The sequence below is a fragment of the Pithys albifrons genome, chromosome 2 (genome assembly GCF_047495875.1).
Source record: "Pithys albifrons albifrons isolate INPA30051 chromosome 2, PitAlb_v1, whole genome shotgun sequence".
NCBI classification, from domain to species: Eukaryota; Metazoa; Chordata; class Aves; order Passeriformes; family Thamnophilidae; genus Pithys; species Pithys albifrons.
The window spans coordinates 3,960,742-3,988,452 of NC_092459.1; the positions used below are offsets into that span (position 1 = coordinate 3,960,742).

The 27,711-nt window shown below is 43.5% G+C and overlaps 1 protein-coding gene across 3 annotated transcripts in view; it reads right to left on the minus strand.

Moving 5' to 3' along the window:
- The window catches only part of PTCHD4 (patched domain containing 4), a 90,538-nt gene extending 70,526 nt beyond the window's left edge, over positions 1-20,012 (minus strand). The window contains exons 1-2 of one of the 3 annotated variants that reach the window (XM_071547772.1): positions 20,002-20,012; positions 19,058-19,607 (exon numbers count right to left, since the gene is read on the minus strand). In XM_071547772.1, the coding sequence (XP_071403873.1) occupies positions 19,058-19,606 (549 nt within the window). In that variant the 5' untranslated portion in view covers position 19,607; positions 20,002-20,012. Of the gene's footprint in view, positions 1-19,057; positions 19,706-20,001 lie in introns of those variants that run through there. The other 2 variants (XM_071547771.1, XM_071547769.1) reach the window with 2 other exon arrangements.
- Positions 20,013-27,711: the final 7,699 nt, after the last annotated feature.

Below are 27,711 nucleotides of genomic sequence, written 5' to 3' on the forward strand. Positions count from 1 at the left end.
CAGTTATTTCCAGCTACATGGCAATGATGAGGATAAGCTCACCACTTCTTCAAGCAAATTTGTTTTATAATCACTGGGAAGTCAGGCACATCCAAAGGTACAGGTCAAAACCAAACTTGCTCTCTGCAATTGGCTGTCTCTCTCTGCTTAAAGCAGAGGCACAAGATTACTTAAGACTTGACCCCAGCTTTTACCATGCCAAAAATTTAGGAGATGTTAACCACATTCTGTGACAGATGCAAACACAAAAATAGCTCTCTTGCAATTTCTGGCTCATGCTGACCCCTTCACAGGCACTTCCTGCAGGTTAACAAATACACAAACCTTCAGGCCCCTCCCAGGGGAATCCTGGACCACTAGTGTGATTTTTAAGTGAATAAGTACCCAGAACACCCAAAGGGCAACCAGAACCATCTGGAACCTCTTTCTGATGACTCTGGGCCTGTGCTCCTTTCCATTATAATTTTGGGTTTCCAGTTTTTATTCTGGTGATTTAAAAGAGAAAATAACAAACTAAAAGTGTTTCAAGAGACTTATATACTGTAGTATTAATAACAAAGAATGAGAGCAATGTTCTCAACACCAACCTATTCTTTCCAAGTAAATTAAATTATGGAATAATTCACAAGGGTGCAATACCAAAGGGTGACTGCTATTAGAGGGCTCTTGTCCAGGCGCTTCTGGTAGTGACTAGGCTGTTTCTGAGTGGTTCTCTCCACTTTTTTCCATCACTACCACGCCATCAGGTTTTCAGAGAATCATAGTGTGGTTGTGGTTGGAAAGGACCTTTAAAGGTCACTTGGTCCAATGACATGAAATAAGTAGTGGCATCTTCAACTAGAACAGGTTGCTCAGCCCCTTCCAACCTGGACATGAATACTTCCAGGGATGGGGTATCTACCACCTCTTTGGACATGCTGTTCCAGTGTTTCACCACTCTCATCTGGGCATCTCTGTCAAGACAAAGAAAGGACAGAAGAAAAATAGAAAGACTACCTTCACCACCTGCTTTGCCTGCATATCTTTCAGGAATGAAAACATAAGATAAGCCCTTTCCCTCCCAGACTAGCTTCACTTTCCTCCTAGACTATATTTCACTTTTACATCCTTTTCAACTCTCCTTCACTCTTTGTCCTGTCTTCAATCTCTTCCTTGCTCAACTGACCCATCCTCTCATAAGGGCAGGTACCTATTTGGTCCATCTCAGATCCCATTCCAGTTCTTCTGGGAAGAGAGAAATAGATTTACTGCCCAGCTCAGCTTTGTCCCCATTGTCCCAACCAAGACATGTGCACTCAAGGACACAGAGGTGTCCTTGAGGCTGATGAGTAATACCCACGTTGGCTGTGATCACACAACTCTCTGAAGTGGAGAAGGGTGTTGCTGGAAGATGGGGGGTTACAGACAGCACAGATTGGACCACAAGCACTGAGAGATAATTGTGTACCACAGCTGGTCTATTTGTGTTTTTCTTCTCTCCCCTCCATCACGAGCAGGACACAGACAGCAGTGAAATAGCTTTGGCACAGACAGTTCAGGCAGGTAAACTGGTGGCTGCACCCCAGCCCCATGAGATGGATGCAGGGGTGAAGGGCGTGGCTTGCTTTGGATGTGATTGTTCACTCAGGGGAAGCTGGGTGGTTCAGCACACCTTGTAGGTGATGCAAGTTCACTTTTCAGCAGGCTCAGGGTACCTGCTTCTTCCTCATTGTTCATTGTCCTTTGAGTTTGTGCTCTGCCATGCTCAAGATCACAAACCTTCAAGGCAGCACCTTGGGATCAGCCTCTGCTTTTCACAGCCTGTCCCTGCCAATGGCTCTTATCTGGTAGCACAGAGCAAAAGGTAAGGATGCATCTGGCCCCTAAATCCTTCAGGATGAAGGTAAAAGCAATCACAACAAAGGTGATAGGTTAAACAACTCCTCTTGCAAGCAGAGGCCACATGACTTTAAGAGGGGAAATCCAAGCTCCTGAATCACATGGTGCAGTTGTGGCCTTCCTCCTGTGCAAACTGGGACAACATCTAAGCCTTTCTCTGACAGTTGGTAAGCCATGAAGGATACCCAAGTGCAATTAAAAAAACATCAAACTGTACTTGTCTCCATGGTCTTGTCCACAGCTATTGTTCATCCCAAAAGATTTTCTTTGTGCCAAGGAGAAATGTAGGAATCAATCATTGACAGAAGTGCCTCAATGGAGTTGCACAAAACAGCAATATTTGGATATATATAGGTAAATATATGCACTGATGCATGCAGGAACGTGTTTGAGGAACACATTTAACATTTCTCATATTTGGCAATCTCTAGGAATCTATATCATGAACACTTTTAATCAATGAATACTCCATATTAATTCTGATTTCATCCACAGGCCAAAATCAAGGTCAAAAATGTTCAAAGGAAAGGAAGAAAATTACAAAAAGCATAAAAAGACAGGAAATGCTTTTTTCAGTGCAGACCAATGGTCCACCTGGTCCAGTGTCCAGTCTCTATCCATTTCTATACCATGATGCACCAAGACAGTGTATTCTGTGACACAACTGGAAGATGCCTTTGGGACTCTCAGAGTATTGTCGATTTTCCATCTCTTCAACAACAACAACAACAAAAAAAAAAAAGTGAAATGAACTGCTTGGAAGGAGGAGAAAGAATGGAACTGTTCAGTTTTAATAAAGGATTCCTTCTCCCAAATGCAGTGATTTGAAAGAAATTAGCAACAATAAGTAAGCAAGATTAATGAATTAGAGCTATCTTCTACCCCAGTGAAATCCAAGAGAGTTTTGCTATCTCAAGAGGGCCATGGCTTTCTCCAAATGGAGTAAACAGGACAATATTCCACAAGAATGCTTTCTGTCTCTTGAGAATGCTTAACTTTAAGCTTCCTTGAAGTCCACTGAGTTATAGGTTAAACAAGATTCTGATTACTAAAGTAAAATCAAAAAGACAGTAGAAAATATTAAAAGCCAAGAAAAACACCTTTCTTGTCTTCGTTCCATGTCAACAAAAGCAAAAGATATAAAACTGCTTGAGAAACTTCATAATGCACAAGGTTGTAGAGTTTTGGGGGATGACAATGGGATCCAATGACTGTCCCTAACAGGAGATCCTAAAAGGAGAGCCCAGGTTTTCATTGACAGGTTTGTGGGCCGTCTTGTTTTGTGAGCATACCACTGTGTGCCTCTTCTAATTGTTTTCCCTCCACTGCTTGAAGTCTAATACACACAAGAAATAGGAAGGAAACCCACCAGGAAGCAAAAGGGATTGGATTTGCCTGGTTTTATTGCTCCATTTAAAAGAAATGTTAAAAAACAAACAGTAGAGAATAAAAAGTGAGGAGTAAAGCAGATCCACAGGAATCATTTAAGCTTTTACAATCTGAAGTTTCAACAATGACACAGAAAGGGGTGCTTTTTTCGTTTTAAATTATGTTTTATGTTGGCAAACATCTCTTTAATTTTCTCTGTCTCTGCTCATCCTGGTTTCTCTGGGGGCCAGCAGCCAAAGTACTGAAACACTGCTAAAATGTTTTATCAAAGGCAAGAAGAAAAGAAGGAACTGAGAATCAGAGCCAAGTGTGATGTGGCAAAATTTTGGGCTAGCATGGTTTTAAGGTTAAAATCCATCTAAGCAGGATTAGCTAAGCCCACCCTCTGAATGCAAGATGCTGCCATGCTCTCATCCAAGTTGTATTAGGAACTTCTCTCACAATGCTCAATAAGATATAACAAGGCACTGCATAAAGCAGTTAAAGTTGAGGACACTTAACATTTCTAGCAGAAAATTCCTCTTTTCTAAGAGATAATTAATCAGCTTTTTGGTTTTTTTTTTAAGTCTCAAATTTGGCATTGTGAAGCAGTTTCTCTACCGTGAAGCATCCCTCCTTTCTCTCCAGCACACACTGGTTTTTAATGAGTTTGGCCATTTGTTAGCTAGAGAGAGCCAAAAAAAATCTAGTTTCAGATGCTTTTCCTTTTTTTTCTTCCTTTTTTTTAATATTGGAATCTGGGAAGAGGAAGTGGGAATGAAGCATTTAAGTGGGCCTGTGTTTATGCATTAAAATCCAGTTGAAGCTGTGGATCTGCTGACTCCGACCCAAGGTACTTTTGAATTCTGTGCATTCAAGGAGATTTTTCACTCCCACATATGAACATCAGGAAGCAGCTTTTATATTTGTAAAATCTGTCTCAAGGTCACTTTGTAACCTGTGCCCTTCATGGTAAAATCTTGGGTTCTTACCAGCCCATATAGATGAAAGTGTTGTCATGAGTGATCCTCTAACAGGTTTTCTTAAATTCTTATTCCAGTTAAGAAAGTAAAGCTCTACTTCTGTAAGTGTTTGAAAACACAGGCTTGAGGAATGGTCTAGTGGTGGACTTAGCAGTGCTGGGTTTATGGTTGGACCCAATGACCTTGATGGTCTTTCCAACCTAAATGATTCTATGATTCTATGAACTACACTTGAGGCTTCTCCTTGTCTCCCATCCTTGGAGAGCTCTCCCACTGGAAGTTTGCTGATGCTACAAGGGCCCAATGTCTGCATTTTCTGCATACTCTGTGGGAGAGGGTGCCTTATGTTGTGTCAGACAGCACAAGGGACATTTGCAATCATAAGCAAGTGATAAACAACGGCGTGAGACAACCAGAAATTTTTTCACAATACCTTCATCTAAAGGGTGCTGGGACTGCCAACAACTGCTACAGATCAAGCTCTACATGCCTAGAAAATTATCTCAATGCAGCCTCTGTGCTGTGAAGGACTGGGAAAACCCACACAAAATGCAGCAGATGCCGAGGTCTCGGTTCAGACCATAATCACTGGTCACCAGTGAGGTTCTGGCACAGCCCAGGACCCTGCTGTGCAAGATGCTGTGCAAACACACAGCTGGAAAAGCTGTCCATGCTCCAAAAATCTTCCCATTTGATGCTCAACTTTCCTCAGTCACTGTATTTCATGGAGTGGACTGGTGATGCTGCCAAAGGAGAGGTCCCTTTCCTCTCCATCCTGAGCCTGTATCTCCTCCCTGCCAGGCTTGGAAGCAGCAGTTCATGTGGTGTGTGGTGAAATGGCTTTCAGAAATAATACAGGTTTATGTAAATTCAACAGGAGGAAAAAAGGGCTAAAACAAGAAAGTCTTAATCCCTTCATCCCCTTCTTGCTGCCAGCTGGAAAAGAGTTTCTTTAATTTCTGTGCTCAGACCCTGCAGCCTGATGGTGATGTTAACAATGCCACACCTGAAAGGCTTCATCCTCAAGGTGGCTGCATTTCATAGCTGAGTATTTGTCCTTACTTGGAGTACACAGTTACTATTAACTTCAGGCAGAGTTTCTGATTTGGATGTGCCCCTTCAGCCGGAACAAGACTCAAAACATGAGAAGTCATAATTTAGGCTCTGGGGTCCTGAGGCTGCCTAACCAAAGCTTCAGGATGGAAAGACCAGGACTACTGGGCTGCCTGCTCCAAGAAAAGAGAAAAACAGGACACCTCCGAAGGGCAATTTTGATCGTAAATGGACTGACTCCTGTTCTTAGGGGTTTTAGTCCTCCTAAAGCCTACAATGTCCCAAACCCCAGCTTAAGTACCTTCATAAAATGCTTGAAGTTAGGCTATAATGTATACCTAGATGTATATGTTAATGTAGTTCTGTTAAGAATGAGCTCAAGATATCAAGTGAAATGAATATTTAATTGCTGTGTATAAGGACTCCAGGAGAAATGCAGAATATTCACTGTAAATAATAATAGTATCAACAACCATCTTTTCAACTTATTTGAGATGTTTCCCTGCAGGACATCAAAACTTTTCTCCTAAATTAGATATTTTACTGTTACTTTAACGTAATAGATGGTAAAAAAACCCACCTTTTCAAAATCCTCTGCTTTGCAAAGTGATTTTTCAATTTATATATCAGTATGGTTTATTTGGAAAGGTTTTGGTTCTGGCAGAACAGGAAGGACTGGACTTTTAACTTAAAAAAAGAAAAACAAACAAAACAGGGCTGCAGATGGTGGGACCTTGCGGTATTTAACCACCTTTGGACCTCAAACAAATATTTAGGGAAAAATTCTGATAGAGTAAGCCAAAGAATAATCAGATGGTAAAGCACTTCCAGATGATGGAATCTTAGCATTTGTCTTCTGAGTGCTATGCAAAATCTCTGTCTCTCTGCTGCAATAAACTGCCAATATCTGGCAATCTATTTTGCAGGAGGATGGCATTTAATTCCAGTTCCTTCAGTGGGAGCTAATTCCTTATTCAGATTAATGTATTTGGTTCTTTTGCAACTGTCTAATAATAGTTTTCAAAAAGGGTTTTTCAAAACCCTGTCAGGCATTTGCAGTGAGCCAAAGTTGCAGAGGACTTGAGAAGAAGCCTAGATTTGCCCATGGAATTATTCTGGGAAGTTTTTTGTCATGTCAGTGCAAATGCAGATTATTCCCCAGGTCTTTTGGAAATGCTTTACCTGACATAACTCTTTTCTATAAAGATATCTGGTCCATGATGTCTTTGAAGGGTGAGTTCATTCCCTCCTAAAGCAGATGTTTAGAAGAACTGAAATGCGTCACTTCTGCATGTTCACCCTTCACTGCACATTGGACCCAGTTTAGATTAGATGCTGAATAGAGAGGGGCTCAGGCTAGAGAAAAGGATCCCATCCTCGGGATGAGTGTTCCTATCATGACTCTCTGCATGAGCATCCACAAATTGCTCCATCATGGACCCTCAGTGTCAGGGTCACAGCCTGGCTCTGAAGACCAGACCAGGTTCCACCCCCTGCAGCAAAAGTCCTGACATTGTGGACATTTGTCAGGAAGAGGAGAAGAAATGGTTTGACTCCACAACTCATTTCACAGACATCACCAGCCTGTTTGTAGACACTTGGTCTATAATCAGGTGGCCAAGAAGGCCAATGGGATCCTGTCCTGTATCAAAAATAGCGTGACCAGCGGGACCAGGGCAGTGACCCTTCCCCTGTACTCTGCATTGGTGAGGCCACACCTTGAGTGTTGTGTTCAGTTCTGGGCCCCTCAGTTCAGAAAGGATATTGAGATGCTGGAGCGAGTCCAGAGAAGAGCAACAAGGCTGGTGAAGGGACTGGAGCACAAGCCCTATGGGGAGAGGCTGAGGGAGCTGGGGGTGTTTAGCCTGGAGAAGAGGAGGCTCAGAGGTGACCTCATCACTGCCTATAACTACCTGAAGGGAAGTTCTAGCCAGGTGGGGGCTGGTCTCTTCTCCCAGGCACTCAGCAATAGAACAAGGGGGCACGATGGGCTCAAGCTCTGCCAGGGGAAATTTAAGTTGGAGATCAGAAAAAAATTTTTTACAGAGAGAGTGCTCAGGCATTGGAATGGGCTGCCCAGAGAGGTGGTGGATTCCCCATCCCTGGAGATTTTTAAACGCAGATTGGCCATGGCACTGAGTGCCATGATCTGGTAAATGGACTGGAGTTGGACCAAGGGTTGGACTCGATGATCTTGGAGGTCTTTTCCAACCCAATCGATTCTATGATTCTATGATTCTAAGTTGGAGAAAAAGTAGTAGAAATGATCCAGCTGAATATTTTGTAACTATCCTGTTCATCTGAGTTTTAAAACTGTCTGCTGCAATGATCTTTCCCTGGCACAACCAGAATATAATTAATAAATGACAAAATTCAACATGGATGAAATGGAGCCAATTTGTGACATTAGGGGTATTAGGATATTTGAATTTGAAGTGCTGCAGAACAATCAGATGATTTACAACATGGCAAAAGAACTTCAAGAAATCATCTAAATCAAATCACCAATCAAAAATTCACAGTCAGCACAAACCTCCAGAAGATGACTTATTTGTTTTTAGAAAAATAACAAAAGGACCAAAGCAAGGCAACAACCAAGGCCTCCCTGATAATTTAACACATCATCTACAGCCTCCAAAGCACTGTTCAAGCTCAACATAACGAGATGTCTTTGTCCTGTAGAGCTTGATTTGCAAGAAGGTGAAGGATGAAGAACATTAAGTATTGAAATGTCCATAGTTACAAAGCAGTGTCAGAGTCAGAAGTAAATGTAAGTGCCCTTTTTCTGGGGACTGCAAAATCCCAACTTCAAAATCAACTTTGTCTTTGACCTTGGTCATATCATTTGAGTGCTTCACTTTCACTGTGAGATTTGCAAAACTCTGCTAAGAGGAGTCTGTTTCAAGGGAGGACCTTACCTTGCTCTTTGGGCAGCAGAATGTAAACAAAACTCTTCAGAAAATGGCATTATTTTCTGTTTGGTTTTCTAACTGCTCTGGTTCTCTCTGTGCAAATTCTCTGACTCAGCTGCTGCTGACATGTCCTCCTTGTTTAATATTGTCTGTGAACTTCACTCCTGTGCAATTCAATTCCTTTTCCTGATAATTAATAGAGATGTTAGATGAGACCAGACCTAACACAAATTCTCCAGATACCCTGCAAGATACCTCCATAAACTGGTTACATTATCATTTATCATGATTCTTCATTTACAATCTTTCAGCCAGTTTCCAACCCACATGACTGATTTCCCACTCAAGACAACCTGAATTAATTTTTCTGTTATGGTTTCCTCATAATCCTGCACAGGCTAGGGAATGGTTTAGACTGACCTTATAAACCTTTTATGTCTTTGACCTCTTGATGTTACACAGAAGAGGTGTGAGATTGCTCATAAAACTCCAACAGTTCTCTGATTTTCGCCAGCAGTGCCACAGCCCTCCTTTATGATGGGAAAATCAGTGTAAGGGGGAAGTCACAGCAAAATATGAATTCTTGGATACATAGTCCTGCACCAAAAACACCATCCTACACCCCAAACTGCTCCCTCATGTAATAGCATCTGAAATGTTGTCCTTTCTATCCACTGTATCCTTATTGAGGAAGCTGCAGGAAAACACAATTCAAGTGGTTTAAGGGTGAACCTAAGTTTCTTTGAGCTTTATCCTGGGCTGTTCCCTGTCCTGATTACCTTTTTTGGCTGCTCTAAGCAAAGTGAAAACACATTCTATTCTGCCTTACTTTAACTTGCTATTTTTGCTACTTCAAAAAGTAATTGGGTTTTCCACAAGAAAAGTACCAGAATCATTCCTGAAGGATCTTTGTTCAGATCTGCTAAGTAGTGACCAATTACCTGTTTTAACTTGCCTTTGGAGGTGAATATTGGGATGAAAAGACCATGTATCATATACAGTTACAGCACTTGGCATTTATATAAGACAAATTTTACCTTCAAGGATGTCCACTTTCTCCCACCTCCAAAATTTGATACTCGAGGCAAGCAGATGGTAAAAGACACAAGTTTTACTCTTTTAGTAGGAAAAAAAAACCAAAACCAAACCAAACCAAACCCAGTCTTTTATCTAAAATTAAATTCTCAAACCCAAATATCAAATACTTTATGAGAGCAGGGGAGGTCTTAAGCTTATCAAACTTTCTAAATTTATTTTAGAGTATACACTTAAAAACTAATACTTGTGCTAGTCTTGAAGCCTGGGAAAAGACAGGTGTGGAGAGAAATTTGTAAATCTTCAAAAATGGTCATGTTTCTCTGCTGGTGTCCCAAATTTCTGCTCAATTTGCAATGATAAATCTGCTATGCATCAGCTGGGTGACCAGTGTTTTCTACATGCAGATGGCAATCAGTTATGGGCAGGAAAATTAAAGTTAGTTAACAAAGTAACACTAATAGAACATTTATTACCACAAATTCCAGCCACTTCTGAGGATAAGTGGGTTTTTCATCTAGATGCAAAAGTCTACATGGTGAAATCTCATTTGGGGCATGTTTTGTGCTCTTCTGTGAATAAAACCTTCCTTGGTAGGACAGGAGTCAAGAACATGAACAAACAGGCATGGATATTAGGAAAAAAATGCACATTAATATTTCCATGTTGCATCTACTCTGCATTGAATTTGTTAATGTTTTTGGTTAATGAATCAAAATCTGCTCTAAGAAACCATCCTGGAAAATGGTTAGGAAACAGGTGATTTATATATAAGTCACAAATCCCATCAAAGAGATGGAGTTGCATAATGAAGTACTGCTAACAGCATCTTTCTTCTTAATGATCTGCAAATTTTCTTACAAACTAAACCTGCTTGGAAAACTGGAAGCCAGGATTACTTGGCCACTCCATACAGTGCCTTGGTGTCCAGTGAAAAACAGCATTAACAAGAGCCAGAGCACCCTATTGGGGGTACATTCGTGCCCAGGGGGACTGGGCTGTGTCCTCAGCCACACAGGGATCCTGCTGGGCAGAGCTGGTTGGGTGACTCTGTTTTGCTGCTGTTTTCCTTCCCCAAAGTTTGAACATGGGAAAACATTTCTTTTTAAAGTGATTTGTGTTTTTTTCTCCTTTATTTTCTAACCCAAAGTATATAATGTGAGAGGGAAGAAGAACAAAAAAAAGGAAGCATTTTGTTAGGGGCCTGTCAAAATTGCTCTAAGGGAACCTGCCCTTCTCTTGTCATCCTTCAACATGAAATTAGGGGCAGGGTAGACATTGTTTCACAGGTGCATTTGGTTTCAAGAGTACTGTATCTCCTGATAGGAAAAGATTAATCTGAAATTTTATGGGCCAGCTTTACGTGCAGCACAGATAATACGTGATTTAACACAGGTAATACAAGACTTAGCACAGAAGCAGCAAAATGCTCCACGGCCACTGCTGAATCGTAGCACTCCTTAGGAAGCTGTTGACACATGCGCAAAAATGCACCACTTACGTGGCAAAAGTAACACCTCCCCTCCAGACTGACAACACTTGTGTAGCACTGATGGAAACAAATACACAAGGTGTAAGAAAAGCAAGACCCTGTCTTACACGAGGGCAACTTTTCTGTCTTGTTTCAGTACCAAATGTGGGCCCAGGTTTTAGGTGTCCCCTGAACCAGCCCTACAGCTGTTGTTTATGTTCTTTATATATTGTGCAAGGATACATGTCACATGTTTGGGCTTCCCTGTGGAGGTATTCAGCGGCACCTCCCAGGTCTCCCACCAACTGCACAAGGAAAGAATTATGGCAGACTGGACCACATTGGGAGCTTCTATTTAATCCCACTTGCGTACCCTTGGTGGGTGGGCTGCATGACACTGAGAGTCTCTGTGACGTGCATTGCCTTCAGAGGTGTGAGGCAGCTGGGCAAGACTGCCCTTGGCCTTCTCAGGTGCCCTCAGAGCAGCCAAGCAGGCTTAGGGCTTGTGCAACTGGGAGTTTTAAAGAAGAATTATTCTGTGAGACACCAAAATATTTGCCATTATACGTACTCGGGAAACATTACACGCCTGTGGTGCAGACTATTTCCACCTCAGTTATAGATCATTATCAGACCAAACTTTTCTGCAATATTAATCAATTAATGACATGCCAGTCCCACAACCCAGGATCACCCAGCAGCTCCCTGGCTGTGGTACCAGTTTGCTGGCAAGAGTGAACAGAAAGAGGGTTTGTTTGGTGGCAAAACATAAAATCAGGGAGAAAAGCTGACCTGGCCAACTCATAGCTGTGTGTCTGGTGTCTCACACAGCCACTGCTCAGCATGCAGAACTAGCACTGTGCAGGAATTGTCCACCAATGTGAATGGTGTTAAAGTGAAAAAAAAAAGCTTCAGCCAAATTTCTGTTCGATACCAGAGCTGCCCACCAACAAATTGTTGCCAGTTTGCCCTTGAGCTTGTTCCACAGTAATTCTTTTAAGCTGGAAATCTCCTCAGTTTCACCAGGTTACCCTTGCTAGTACATCAAAGATCTCCAACACTGCACCCAAAGCTCCTGCTCCCAAATGGCTTGACCAGTGTAAAAGTGAGGCTAATTCACACCCAGTGAGTCCAGGACTAGGGCAATGACATATGTCACTGCATGTGATTGTCACTGCAGTGCTCAGCAGCTCTGTCACTGCTCTCTCCCTTTGTAGGATGCCTCACAGCTTCACCTCCAAGAACTTCCTTTATTCTCCACATGAGCATCTTGCACCTTGAGAGGTAGAAAAACAGAGAAAAGGACTAATATGGTGAGAAAGAGAAGTTTAAAAGACTTTATAGTTTGCCCCTTTAGCCTCCCATTGTCTTCCCCTCTCTTTTCCATCACGCACAGCACCTGCTTTCCTACTTTGCTGAAGACTTTCTTTCATCCGTTTTTAAAACTGTTTTACAGCTCAAGTCCCAGCCACGTCTCATTGTTTGCACTAGGAGGGTGCAGGGGATGTGGGGACTGCATAAATTAAAGTTTTCAGTAGAAATGTGAGATCACAACTTTCCTAACTCAGTTCACTTCTCTCGGAAAACGAGTCAGCAGCTTTTCACACTGTGACTTCTGTAATAACCACGGTCTTTTATTTCTTATTGCCTGAAGACATTTAATACAGGCTCTGCTCATAGACTACTGTATTCAAAATGTCTAACACCACCTTACCTACATGACTGTTTACCAGCTAACAAAGATATGCATGTAATATGTATACATACAAATACATAAGGAATGTTAAAAATTTTTAGAAATATTTTTTGCCACATTTATTGATCGAATTTTGTCCTTTCAAGGTTTTTCTCTCCTCTCCTCTCCTCTCCTCTCCTCTCCTCTCCTCTCCTCTCCTCTCCTCTCCTCTCCTCTCCTCTCCTCTCCTCTCCTCTCCTCTCCTCTCCTCTCCTCTCCTCTCCTCTCCTCTCCTCTCCTCTCCTCTCCTCTCCTCTCCTCTCCTCTCCTCTCCTCTCCTCTCCTCTCCTCTCCTCTCCTCTCCTCTCCTCTCCTCTCCTCTCCTCTCCTCTCCTCTCCTCTCCTCTCCTCTTTCTCTGGGAATATGACACATGTTCTTTATTAATGTTCATCAATTGTGTTCCCCTGCCCTCCAACAGCTCACACAGACAGTACAATAAGGGGCTCCAAAAACATTTTGGAAAAGCATAGGGATGCCAGATATTAGAAGGTACTGTGTCAGTCTAGAAACATTGCCAAGTGTTAACCAAATATTTAGGAAAGAAAATAAATATCTTTTCATGTCCACAGGGAAATATCTGTTGTGGAAGATGGCAAAATCCTACTGGACTTTCTTCCTTTGGCAAGCAGTTGACATCCATCCAAGATCCATGAGGCTGAGATATCGTTTCTAACTGAAGGGGTTTGCAATTGCATCTTCCTTTTCTCTCTACCTAAACAAGCTTCCAGTTGCTACTCCATTATTATTCACATCAAGGCCTGGCACTGTACAAAAGGCCACTTCCCCCAGCAAGTGCTGACAAAACAAAAAAGTGGAATAGCTGGGAATGAAGTAGATGGACTAAGGTCACCTCAAAGGTCAATGGAGAATATTTTCTTTGCAGTCTCCAAAATGGCCACTACTCTCTACTGCTAAATGGGAGGGAATGAGCCCCACACCCAAGGAACTTGCTCTCTACCTCCCTGATAAGTGAAGGAGGAATTTCCCTCAGAGACTGCTAAGTTCCTAACTGAAGAATGGCAATGGAAAAAGAACACTCAAACATCCATCCTTGCTTTGGCAGCTTTCAGCTGTCTTTCTACTGTTTGTTTGTGTTTGGAATAGCTTGTCCTGGTACAGGTTAACCCAGTTTCATGTCCCTGGTGCAGTCAGTGCTCATAGTCTGACCTTGCTTATAGGGAAGAGAGTTATCTTAACACTTGGTCTTACCAGACTAAGAAAGGGACCTTTCCTGAGAGGAAGGAGCAGAGCATTTTTCCTAAAACTGTAAGGAAACACTTCATTTCTTGCCCATGCTGAGCAGAAAGGTTGCTTGATCACATCCTGAGGAGCAGATACCTTCAGGGACATCTCCCAGCAAGGGCACATTAACCCATCACAGACACCTGCTCCTCCAGCCCATCCAGGTGAGGAGGATGAAGGGCCCTTCCTAGTCCTGCTGACCAGTATGGAAGCACAGCTGGAAGAGCAAAAGAGTTCTTTTTTCCCAAATAAGTTTTCCAACCTGTGAGTCAGAAGACACTACTAGCCTTCAAATATTTTCAGCTTGCTTTCATGCTACTGAGCAGTTGCTTCAAGCTCAGCCTGCGCAATCCTGCCTTGATCTGAGCGCCCGAGATGAAAACTATCTGCAGCCTTCAGCCTCCACCTTCTGATCTTCTCCCTGCACATGCTTTATTATTTTGCTTTAACTTAGCAGCTTTTGCCAGCCACAGAGCACTTCACAAGATCCTGAGCCACAGGCTTGGATTGGGATGGGTGGTATCACAAACGGGTACAGAGCCTCATTGCCTCAAAGGAAGCATCTGCTCCTTGGAGTTGGAGCAATCTTATACTGGAACTGATTTTACTGAAGGAGTAATCAGTTTGTGGATATTATTGGTGCACCAATGCCTACTCTGATGTAGGTGGGCTTTGGTTTTATATCCTCTCTGTCCCACGGATGTGGCCTGTGCCTCAGGGAAATCTAAGCAGGGATTCATCTTAGAGCAGTGGGAAAGTCCAAGAATGAAAATGGAGCAAGACTCATTTAAAAGTTCATCTGTTAGTGTGAGCAAAATTGAGAACCTGGCCAGCAGCAAGTCTGCAATTAGAGGTTTCAAGATGTTCAGTGGATGCAAGTAACTTTTCTGCTAAGCAAGAGCAGATTCAGAATCCAGCTGATGTGTTTATCACAAATGTGGTAATAGAGATCTCCAGTTTATTGGCTGCTGTTTAGCATAGTGTTCATAAATGACTGATAATTAATTGAAGGCAGTACTACAGAAGCCAATTTGCTGAAAAAGGTTCCTTTAAACCAGTAGTTGTCATATTTGTTCTGATCTCAGAGGGGCAAATTCTCAGTTATTATCTTTTCTCAGACAAACTGGTAAATAAGTATGAAAAGAAACAATAAAAGTGCAACACCTGAAAAAAATGTTTTCAGGCTTTTCTTTCCCACTCTGTGGTAGGACCATGTTCTGACATAATTTTTATTCTTTTTTTTCTTTTTTTTTTTCTGTTTTCCAGAATAAGCAAATTTTCTAGTGTTACAGGCAAATGAGGGTCAAAAAACTACCTCCTCTCTCATATTTGACAGTACACAAGAAGTAATCCCCATATAATCAATAATTCTGTTGATACTAATAAATAAACTCTGCCTCAGACCACACTTTGTCCTGGGGCCAAGGATATGATGTGTCCACTTCTAAAAACACTAGTCACTGTTATCCCCAGGACAGAGTAGATACACCAACCAGCAGTGAACCCTTTCCCATGACATCTACCAAGACATGCCCAGACACTGTCCTGGAAGCCTCAATTGTCAAAAACAATGCCAACATTTGCCAAAACTTGAGATTTAACTGTTTGATGACTGATGGTTAGTGCTACGTGTAGATTTGCTTAGTCTACACTGTTGGGGCACAATCCAGACCCCAAGCACAGGAACACCATTCTTATGTCCCAGAGTAAGGAAAGCATGAACAATCTTTCTCCAAGACATACCTCAGAAGTCTTCATCAAGAGTTCACACATCCAGCTTTGTTTTCCTGCTCTACCACGGTCTATCTGCATGACCTTGGGCAAGTCACTCTCTGGCTGGGCTGCAGACTGCAGCGTAGCACTAACCATGAACAGCCTAGACACTGTCCCCAAAGCAGTGGAAGCTGACATTTTTCTACAGCCTGGTTCTCCTGAACTAGTCTACAGTGACACCCCATGTTGTCAGAGTGGATTTTAAACCCATCTGGGGCATTGGAAACCACACTGCAGTCTGTGCTCTGAATGTGAGTGCCTTGCCTCTGTTCTTTCCCTGGCAAGTGCAGATACCAAGGCTTCCTGATTTACAGAGGGGCAGTGAAGATAGAAGTATTCAGGGCTATCACATCTTCTAATACTACAGCAAGAAATGGTTAAACAATCATTACCCTCCACATCCAGATTTCCTTAGGAAAAGTCAAACAGTTTCATCAGATTTTGCAGCCCACTGAGAGCAGTTTCAAAACTAGAGCAGTTTGCTGAAACCTGCTTGGACAGCTCCCACAAAGTTCCCGTGGGAGACCTGTCAAGAATTCACCCCCAGTCAGCCTTCAGCCAGCCTCACCTGAGACAATTGAACTGATTTGGCCTCCAAGAGGAGATGAAAACAGGGACAAAGTGAGAGCTGCTCACAAGACTTGGGGGAAATAAAAAGCCACAAGATACTTTTGCAGTTCCCATATGGAGCAGGAATGGGATTGGAACAGCTCAACATTGTCATTGTGGTTCCCAAACCAGTACAGCCGGACACTTGACACATGTCAGCTGCAGACCAAACATATCTGGGGGACCTTCGTGGTTTGTAAATCTCCATATTGTTCTTAGGAGAATTTTTTTCCATCTGAGGCTATTATTAAAAGAACAAGACAGAGCAAACTCTACAGGTATTGACCAAGCAACCTGACCTTTGGGAAAATGAGGCAACCTAGAAGATCCTGATGGGTCCTGAGTGTGCAGAAAAGTTTAGCTGAGATAAATCCCACAGGCATGGACCAGTGAATGTGATGAGCACTGCTCTACACTGAATAAGAGCAAGCAGATTTGGCTCTCTCGTTTGCAGTCCCATGAGGTTTAGCCACAACCACTCCTTCATGTCACAGCTCAAGATCAAAGAAATAAAAAACCTCCCAGACATAGCCACGGGAGTTGTTTCCCTGTGCTGAACATCCAGAAACTGGTCTACCCTAGTGGGTGCAGCATCTGAGATATTCCTGGTTAAGCACAACTAGACACCTCAAAATGAGCAACACAGACCTGAGTTTCTGCAGCCTTTGCTGGGACGTCAGTAAACAGCCTGGGAGCCTGGATTAAACCAAGGTTTTGCATATGGCTTGAAGAGCAAGAGATGTTTGCCCACAACTTCCTAACCCTTGGTAGATGGGTCAAGAGAGATGACAGGGATGATCTAGTGAATTAATCTATAGAAAACAGTAATTTAATCCTGGCATCTAGAGCCAGAGAGATCAGAGGACATGAGTCTTTGCGGACACACCATTGCTGAAGACCAGCCCAGGTTCAGGGCTGACCATAGTTCCACAACAAAGTCCTTACCTTACAAGAAGATGAAAAATTGTAGCAAAGTGTGTTTGTCTTTCTCAGTTAAAGCAGGAACTCTTCCTGTCCACAGAAATGTGTTGTAATTGCTGGCTTTTCTCTGAAATGCAGTCACAGATTTTGGAGGCTTTACCTTCTTTCACTGGGGAGTGGGTAGAAAGCCACCTGCTCTGTCCCATTTTAAACCAAGATACTTAAGGGCATTTATTCCTTCATCCAAAAGACAAGACACAACAACTACTTGGGGCACTGAAGGTGCTGGGCTGGTGTTTTGAAGTGCTCAGAGTCAGACACCTATGCTTTGGGAAAACCTTTCTCTTTGTGTGAATAATCTACCAATCCCTTCTATTCCAATAAATCACTAATCCAGACCATACACCTTTCCCTCTGATTTTATCTTTTAAAAAGGAGGAGCTGTGGGTGCTCTTATGGTAAAAAAATGTATTGCAAGAGACCCCATCCTAGTTTTGTCAAGCTCCGTTAGTGTTCCTCTACACAAGAAATTAGTCTAAACTTAGAGAGTAGAATGACTATTTCTGTATAAAACTGGGTTACAACGATGCTAGTCCAGTTTATCAATGTTCTCCACTGAACTACCTTAATCTTAACTTTAAAAACAAGCAAAATGGAACAGAAGCACTTTAATTCTGCAGAAGCCGGATTGCAGCAAAGTAGAAGATCAAATTTGTTCAGCAATATTTAATCCAGAATAATTTGTTTTTCTGAGCACTCCTTGCACTCAGTACTTTCTAGCAGCAGCAAGGACACCTTTTCATTTCCACACACTCAGCTCAAAGAGCCACAACTCTGCACAAAACAACTGCTGTAACATCTACAGCCAGGGGACCAAATCCCAGCTGTCCCACCTGGCCCTTTACTGAAGCAAGGAGACCAATAAAAATAATCTATGTCTCTGCTTCAGGTTTTGGGACAGGGACTGACTACTTTTTTTAAAAGTATTTTTCCTGGTAAATGAATAGTAAGAAACAAATTATAGCTTCAGGATCTTGATGCCGGTACTTTCAAGAGCATTACCTCTCTCATCCCCAACTCTTTGAAAAAAGGATGACAGGTAACCCCAAAAATGTTCAAGGAGAGTATTCTCTTCCCTATGACCTGAGCAAGAAGTAAATAGTGCGCTAGGAAGTTTGTTACATTCTGTGAAATAAATCCTGCCTCTGGTGCAATGCCCGGGGGAGCATGCAGATACACTGTAATCCAAAGGAAGTTCTTTCATGAGCCACCTGCAAACTTTGTACTCACTCATTTCCTCACAGCAGGTTAGTCCTAGTGAGCTGGTGTACTCCAGATGGGAGGGAAAGCAGGTGGGTGCTTGTGTGCCAGAGAAATACCTGATGTATTTTGTGCCAAATTATTGTTTTAATTAGAAGCACTGAAACTTCTTTCACCTTTTACCTTGTTTCAACTTTGCTGGAAGCCTCTATCCAGTTAGATCCCTCCCAAAACTCCAGCCCACCCATCAGCGACAGAGTTAATAATTTTCACACCAAGAGAAAAAAAAAATCCCACTTCCCTTCCTCTTCTTTGCACGCAGGTAAAGAAGGCAGGACACTTAAAATTGCTCCTGGCCCAAACCTCCTGCTGCTCCTACAGCACTGGAAGGGGCAGAGAGATACAGGAGCTCACTGTGCCTTTGAGGAAAGGTTTTTCTGGCCACATTAAAGATAAATTATCCCACCACGACAGTGAGGCTGGAAAAGGTAATAGTGCAACCCAGGTCTCAACCACCCACGGACCTCCTGTCCCTTTTCCCCCACGTATTGATCCTTCAAGGCACTGCAAGGTCTCCCAGTGCTCAGTCTCTTCTCCTCTCCTTGCTTCTCCTGGTTCAGTAGCGTCCAGTTCCCCACCCTCCCTCCTCTCCCAGAACAATAGCAAGGCACCAGATTCAACTGCTTCTCAAGGAAAGCACAGATCACACACATTGCAATAGAGAGAGATAGATATGATTATATTTCTCTTTGCTGTTTAGGACAAGAAATGAAGTGCTGCCTCTTTAATTGGCAAAAGCATGCAGTAAGAGCATACCTTTAATTTAGTGTTGGGATAGCTCACTTGCACCCTGGCTGTTGTCTTATTGGAGAGGGCAGCCTGCCTCAGATCCTCTAGCACTGAAATAATATCATCCAGCACGCATTTCTTATCCTGATTTCTCAACACACACAGATGGGAAAAAGTATAATTATAGCCTTTGTAGTTCACCTTCATTTCCAGCACGGCTCGGTGGATCTGCAGGATCACATCAGCCTGATGCAAAATATTGCCTCCGGGTTTGGAGAGGAGAATCACCCTGCCATACCTCCCCGGGGTGTGCAAGTCCGAATACAGCTGGCTTTTGGATTGATCGAGGGAGAAAAGGCTGCTGGCTAAGCTCCTCTCGATCTTGGCCAGGCTGTGGCTGGGGGCTACCAGCCTCTCCAGGTCAGTGTCAGGCTGGAAGCGGTTGAGCAGGCTGAAGCCGAAGATGATGGTCAGGACTGCGGGCACAGTGAGGAAAAACACCGGATGCCTGCTCACGAATAAGCCCAGCTTGTAGAAAAACGACTGGAGCCCTCTGTGTATCACCTGCCGCAGCATCCTCCACCAGATCCAGCCTGCAGATGCTCCTGGCCGTCTTAGAAAGCACATGTGACATGTGTAGCTCCTTACCCCTTCCTGCCAGTTTCCCTTTCTCTCTCCCTCTCTCTCTACTACTCCTTTAAAAGACTGCAGCAAGTTGCAGCAAGACAGCCAAATATTGATCAATGGGGTGTGTGTGTGCGTGCGGGTGTGTGTGCCGGGGGTGGAAGGGACCGGGCAGGGGAGGGAGTTGGGAGGGGGTCCTTGCCTTTTTTTCCCTCTTTCTCTTCCCCCCTCTCTCTCCTCCCTCCCCCCGAGCCAGCCAGCATCGCCGGCCCCCTTCCCCTCCCTCCCCTCCCTCCCGGTGCCCCCCTTTCTCCGGCAAGGCTCGGGCGTTGCACCGGGAGCGCTGCCGGCTCCGCAGTGCCCGCTCCGCTCCGCGCCCCGCGCAGTCCCGCGCCAGTCCCGCTGCTCCGGGGCGGTGCAGGCAGTGCCCCCGCACTGCTCGCTTTTCCCCCTACACACACACACGCACACCCCACACGCGCGCGGAGTTTGCTGGGGATGGAGGATGATGCTGCATTTTAACGTCCCCCGACCCCACCGTGCCCCTCCCTCGCCCCCCCTCCCCATCGCCCCCGGCTGCCGAAGGAGGGAGAACTCGGCCCGGGGACTTGGCGAACCGCTTTCCTACAGCAGCAGCAGCAGCAGCCGCCGCGTTCCACTCTCGTCCCCTGGTCCCGCGGCTGCTGCATGCCCCCGCCGCACTCCTCTCTCCATCCCCCGGTCCCCCGGCTGCTGCATCCCCCCGCCGCACTCCTCTCTCGTCCTCAGGTCCCACCGCATCCCCCCGTAGTACTCGGCTCTTCCCCTGCCGCGCTGTGGCTCTCGAGGGGCGGGAGGACACCCGACACACACCGCTCCAGGTAAAGCTCCAAAACCAAATTTCCCCTCTCCCCCCATTTGCTGTTCGGGGTCGCCCAGGCGGAGCTGCCCCCTGCTCCTACGAGGAGGAGGGTGACCCCGCGAAAGGCTGGGCACAAGAGGAGAAAGGGGAGGGGAGCTGCTCCCTTCTGCTGCCCCACACCCTGGCACATCTCCCCCGACCAGCTGTTCTCTCAGCAGTGACCCGAGAGAGGTAGGACACAGCTCCTCACACCCTCCAGCTGAAAAAGAGGTTTTCCAAGCAAAGACACCAGCAGACCATTACATAAGAGGAGAAAAATTCTGCAGCTCTCCAGACCAAAGGAGAGCAGTAGAGAAATGCATTTGCAGCAGACGAGCTGCCCACCAACTCTCCAAGCAGCAAGTTCTGCTCCTCTGGGAGCCAGGACTACTCAGGGCAGCAGATCCAGCCCCAACATACCTGACAGCCCCTTGCAGGAAAGGCAGGAGGAAAGGCAGGGTGGCTTTGCAGGAGCTTTATACTCTTCAAAGTCCCAGAAATGCAATTTAAAAAACCCAACAGCAACAAAAAACCCCAAAACACCACACACACACACACAAAAACCCCAAACCAAAACCGCAGATCTCTGCTCAAGTGTCTCTCCCTTCACTAAATTTCTGCTATATTTTAGCCAGTTTTGTCAAGCAGAAATTATTTGTTTGGGATGGGACCAAGGACATTGTGCAAAGTCTGAGAGAGCAAGGCTTTTCCATAAAATAGCCCTACAGAAACAGGAGGATGAGTGGAAACTGGGAAGCTCAATAATGCCAGTTAGCAGCCTCTGCCTGATTGAGGACTAGACAATCAGCTGTCTGTGGTCAGCTTGAAGCATTTTTCAGTGTTTTGAAGAAAAATCAGTACATTCATCAATCCCTTTCATGTTGTCACCCCTACACACACACTTCTATGGCTACTAACAGCTGACCCGATGGTCTTAAATGTCTTTTCCAACCTTAATCATCCTATGATTCTATGACTGTGTGGATGAACAGGACTTGCAAAGAAGGAACCCATCTTTGAGGTGTTTGGAGGGTTAAGTTGCAGAGATAGTGATTCAGATTAGGAGCCTGAAGTACTTCAAAAGTGTGGAAACATGAAATTTGTCCAAGGAATAGAGCCTGAGAGCACTGGATTGGAAACCTACATGGCTGAAAAGAGTGGCTAAGATTCAAAGTTGCCTTGGTCAAACTAGCTTAATTTTTAGGTATTTGAATGGGTGCTGCCAGCTCATTATGCCTTTCAAATCAGACTGTTTTTATTTAGTGGCCTAGATACTGCTGATCTGCAAATGTGGGCTGGAGTTCTTACAGGCAACACAAGAGAGAGGTCTAAGGTGGGAAATTTTGCAGAAAAAAATCTATCAGACACCTATTTCCATGCCTTAAAATATTGCCTATGATGGAAATCTGCCTCAAAAGCCCCAGGAAATGCTAAGCTCCACTGGTACAAATTACAGCTCTTTGTCTATTTTATGATGCACTTATGCCAATGGCTGAGTGCTCCCAGTGAATAGTCTAAATGCAAAGGCTTTAGTGAGCCTTTGCACTTACAAGTGAGACCTTGGGTGGGAAATCAGAGCCTGATTTTCAATTTCTACACATGCAGGCTTGTAACAGCCTTTGACAGAGTATGCGTCTGTGTGTAAGACATGGGTGCTGCTGGCAGACATACCTGAGCACAGTGGACTTCAGCAGAGCCTGCAGAAGCTCTACCTGGAGCCTTTGGGTCCTTGGCTCTTATTGCTTCTGTGTCTCATATGGTGGTGGAATCTGGCCCGGCAGAGAGAAACCTTCAATCACTTCAGATGGTTGCTATGGCCTTACCCAGTGTGTCCTCAGAGCTGATCATCACTCAGGAGCTTGGCCAGATCACAGAATGACAGAATAGTTGGGGTTGTAAAGGACCTTAAAGAACATGGACAGGGATCCCTTCCACTAGACCAGGTTCCTCAAAGAGCCATTCCTTCTGGCCTTGACCAGTTCCAGGGATGGGGTATCCACAACTTCTCTGAGCAACTTGTTCCAGGGCCTTACCACACTCACAGTAAAGAATCTCTTCCTAATATCTAATTTAAATTTACCCCTTTTCAACTTAAAACTATTCCCCATTGATCTGTTAGGTCACGGCAAACAATTGATACAATTCATTTCAGCAAGTGACCACAGGAACAGTTCAGGAACAAAGTACAAGTATTTTGGGCCGCCCTGGGAGAAGCAGGTCCCTCTAGTGCCTAAATAAGATACAGCAAAGGATGTTTTTTTCTGCAGCTTCTCCAGGTCTTGGACAACTCCTGTGTGCCAGGATGCTGCAGTGGAACATTCTGACACGGCACTGCTGAGACACAGACCGTGCAAAGAGAGGGCAAAGAAAGAGGTGCAATGAAGGTGTGACTGAGTACATGCTGCTTCCTTCTTGAGCAGGAAAATAGAGAATAGTGCCAAAGGGCACTGTCAGTTGGTCTTGCCTGTCCCTGGGAGTCCACAATAACAACATGTAATCCGGCATTAGTGCCGGTAAAACTGGCTTAATTTTTAGGTATTTGAATGGGTGCTGCAAGCACACTGTGCCTTTCAAATTCAGGCTGGTTTTATGTAGTGGCCTAGATACTGCTGATCTGAAGGTGCCTGAAAGTGTTACCCTGCAGGAAACAGGGATGACAAAGTGAGCAATGCATTACCCTGGTCATCCCAAATGGCAAAATCCATGGAGGATCTAAAAAGTTAGCTTGAAGTACGTCTCAGAAACAAGCAGGGCATCAGCACCTTTTCTGAGACAGTGCTGGGATGTGCTGATATTTATATCCTCCCTGGTGTCATCCAATGAATCCTCTTTAAAGGGGAATAACAGATATGTCAGGGATGTTAGCTGGGGGAACTGAGAGATGGTTCATGGAATGTGGAGCCCAGAGAAAGAGCAGACCACAAAGAGATTCAAAACACTCAGAAATATTTGAGACAAGATTTAGCTTGGAAAAAATGCAGCTGTATCTGAGGAAAATAATTGGAGTTGTCTATTCCCAGAAAAGAGACAACTTTGGAAAGAAATGATTTGGCACAAAGAAAATAATGGGATTATGGCACAGGGCAAGGAAGACATGGTTTTGGAAAAGGCATTACAGAGCAGAAAGTCAAAGCAAATCAAATTTACTTGCAGGGTATCCCAGAGCAAGGAGGGAGGGAACAGCCCTTCTGATACTCTGATGTGGCTGCACTGGTGGACTGTGTTCAGCTCAGAGGGTTACTGAGACACAGTAAACCTGTCACTAGTTTTAATAAGAATTATTAATGGGCTTAAGGGGTTGGCATAGGTACACTGATTAGGTACTGAAAAAGGTAGATTGGGTGCCAAGGAGCCAGATTGTCCTATGTTGATTCACAAGCAAGTAAAGGCACAAATAGTCCTATTGGTGTAGTGATTTCAAGTTTTTATGGTTTAATAGCTGGAGGGATATAGTAAAAATTTATGGTATAAAAAGACGTTAAAAAGGGAAAATAAAGGCAGAGGGATAATTCAGAATAGTGACAAAGGCTGTGGGAAACAGACTTCAGACAGACTAGCAGTTCATGTTCATACACTTATATGATTTTCTACCTCAAACTGGGAAAGAAAAACTCTAATGGGATATGGGGTTTAGTTTTAGGAATGTGGATTTTAAGAAAAAATCCCTTAGGGATTCTCATTTCAGTTCTGAGCTTCCTTGAGCTGGAGATCCAGCACTGCACAAGGTGGGCATGGGTGGGAAAGAGGAGACACGGAGCATTTTTATATCCTACTGGGAGATGAGAGCACTGGAGAAAAGATGTATGAGCTGGGGTGATCCTTCATGGAAAAAATACAAAGCAAAAACTGTGTTTGCTGTGGTTGAACCAGCTGTTTTGGTTTTGTGTTACACTGTGGTCTTGAAAGTAGTTGAAGAAACCCTGTCAGCTGCAGAAGTGAAGGCTGTGAAACACTGAGATATCTCGTGCCTATTAGGGAGGGTCTCAGACCCTGTAGGAACAGAAACCTGAACCCACTGACACTGAAGATTTTATACAGAAATACCTAAGACTGATGAAAAGCATGGGCAGTCAGACTGTTACAAAGGTGCAGGAGGTTGTAGTGGCAACAGCAAAAGGAATAGATACTAAAGAGCCTTTGAAACTCTGGTGTGGGAGGAAACAAGTATCAGATTATGTACTGGTATATTTTCAAATGTTCAGCCGCATTGTAAAAGTTTTATTCCCCTCAGTTGGGTTCTATTTCCTTAAGTAGCTGCAGAGCAGTTGGTGAAGTTGCTAAAATACTGCTCATGTAAGTAAAAATTCCCATGCCAGGCTTTGCAAGGGCTTAATATTTGTTGGATAAACTTGGTCCATTTTTTCACATACGAAAAACAGATTTTGAAAAATATTAGGTATAAACCCAGTGCTTTATTCTACATTTATCAGATTGGCAGATTGTTTTGTGTCTCCAACAACAAACAAGTAATTTTAGTTTTCCAAAGCAAAACTTGCTAAATCAAAAATCAAGCTTTTGGGGACATATTTAAAATACTTCTTTTTTCTCTGATTAATTCTACAAACCTTATTAAATGTCAGAGACTTAGCCAAAAAGTAGAAGGTTTCTTGGAAATTTGTTAGAAAGAAATAAACAGGTTTTTCTCCTGTTTAGGTTTTCTTTTGATTGCAAAAATATCCTTGCCATTTTCCAAGCATCTATAGCTATTTCACACTGTTATCTGACAAAAGCTTCCAGTGTTAGTGAGAAGCTGCAAGATCTGTAAGAAGTACGAGCATCATAAAATACATAATGCTAATGTTATTATATTTCTTGAGAGGATTGAAAAATTAAAATGCTGTAAGAAGACAGCTTGCAGATAGCTGGGAGCAGTAGGCAGTTAAGTAATATGTTCTGTGTGGGTGGGGAGGTTAAGTTGTGGTTTTGTTTTCTTTTGTGAGAGAGAAAATATTGATTCATCTGGAGAAAATGGAGATGACTGAGGAAGCTACCTCAGACCAGTGAAAAAATCAAACAAATGTGCTCCCACATGTGTTCCTCATCACTCCTGCAAAAATTAAACCCCATCTTTTCAGCTCTTGCTTCTGTGCTTCCTACTGTCATAAAAGGCAAACAATGAATATTCATTTCTTCTGTGACCGTATGACTTGATTTTCATGTCCCTGCCTATTTGGAAAAGCACTTTGAAAGCAAAGGTGTCAGCTGCAACCCATCCCTAGATGGAGACGTGTAGAACTGTCAATTATACCTGCTACCCTCATCCTCCTTAAGGGCTTTACACAGGCACCAAATGTATGCTGTGAGTTTTCAAGCTGACTGGGGAAGATGCTGCAATGTATTTTTAATGTTACAGTTCCAAAGGAAGGTGGAAAAGCCTCTTCCAAGCACAGGAATCCCAGTAAGAAAATGGATGGTATTAATTTTTTGTCTGACTACATCTTGGATTCTTGCCTTGTGTTATTTCACTTCCTTATGGAGACTGGAGGGCAGTGTTGTTGTTTACTCAGATCAGGGGATGATGCTGTCCAGCACTGTCACTTCCTGTTTACAAAGGTGAGTTCAGAATTAAAAGGCAATACTATAGGTCTTATAGAAGAGTCCACTTTCATAAAAGATCCTCCTCAGAGGCTTCCTGCTTCTCCTTTATTGCAGTTGCCTCTGCTAATTTTGTCCCCCTTAGTCTGCCTTTTTGGAGACATCCTGAGATGGCCTTTGATGTGAGTCCCGTGAGGGCAGGGATGAATGTAGTAAGATAAGCTGTTACAGAAACTGATAAGGAGGAGCAAAGATTCAGGACCTTATTCCTTTTGCCTGACATGAAACCAAGAGATATGCAATAAATCTTTCTTAGTGGTGTTGTTGGCTGTTTAACGTCATGAGGGCATGATGGTTTAAACAAAAGGCAAAAAGGAACATGAAAACTAATTAATTTATGACCTAGGAAAAGTGGCTCAATATAAAGTACTTTATTATTCCTAAAAGCTGCATTGTCTTAAGATATTTATAACAGGGAACCAGAGAACATGTTTCATGAGGAGCAAGCCTACATGGTCATGAGTCCTTTCAAAGATGTATCTGCATATCTTCTTTCTGTCTCTCTTTTACAGAGTAATAAAACATTTGAAAAAAAAATCCCCCCCACATCAAAACAAAAAATACAAAACAAAATCAAAACAAAGAACAAACAAACAAGCAAACAAAACCAAAGCAACCACAAACAGAACCAAACCAACCAACCAAACAAAAAAAATCAGGAAAAAAACCCAACAACTAAAAAACCAGACTCAACTCAGTGTGACTGTGGCTGCAGGAGTATGAAGCACTGAATTCTGCTTGCAGGGAATATGGCTCTGTTCCTCCTTCTGCTGCATTGCTCCCATGGGATGCTACTCAAATGGCTCAGATCCATTAGAGCTGTACGTGTTGTGTCAGCCTGGGATACCAGGGTTCATTTTTGTGAACCACTGAATGTTTCCAGTCACAGTTGTGGTGGGTGTTGAGCTGTGGGTATGACTCTCCTGGTAAGCCAAGCAGTGCCAGGTCCATTTTCTAGCTCTGAGTCCAGCTGGCATAGCCTGTCTATGTCTATAGTAATGAAGTACCCCTGTCTCCAGAACAGGGGAGCTGCATCCAAACCTACCACTTGGAACAGCCCCTGGCTGGTGCTGAATCCTGAACCATACTCAGGAATGTGCTGCAAAAGTGCTGATGGTTTGGGGCCAAAATAATTCCAGGCACTATTCTAAAAATTGAAGAATACAGCTGATTGCATTCCAGTGCTTGGGAATGTTCCCTGGCACCATTAAGTCTGCTGACAGAGGTAATTATAGGATGGAATTTGTCTAATCAAATGTCAATGCCAACAACTGGGACAGTTGTCTGGGTCTACCTCAGACAATGTATAGTCAATGAAGAGAAACACTTGGTCATAATTTGTCTCATCATATGAGATCTACTTATCATTAAGTGGCTGCCTAATAACAGTCACAGGGACTGCACCATAAAATCTGTATTAGATAATACTGGCTGTAAGAATAACCCAAAAGGATTAGGTCACTACATTATGAACATGGACCAATACACACAACACAATGCAATTATACTCCAAAAGTAGATATTGAAGACAGTACGAGAAGCAAAACCAAGCAAAAACCTGTGGCAGAGCAACGATTCAGTG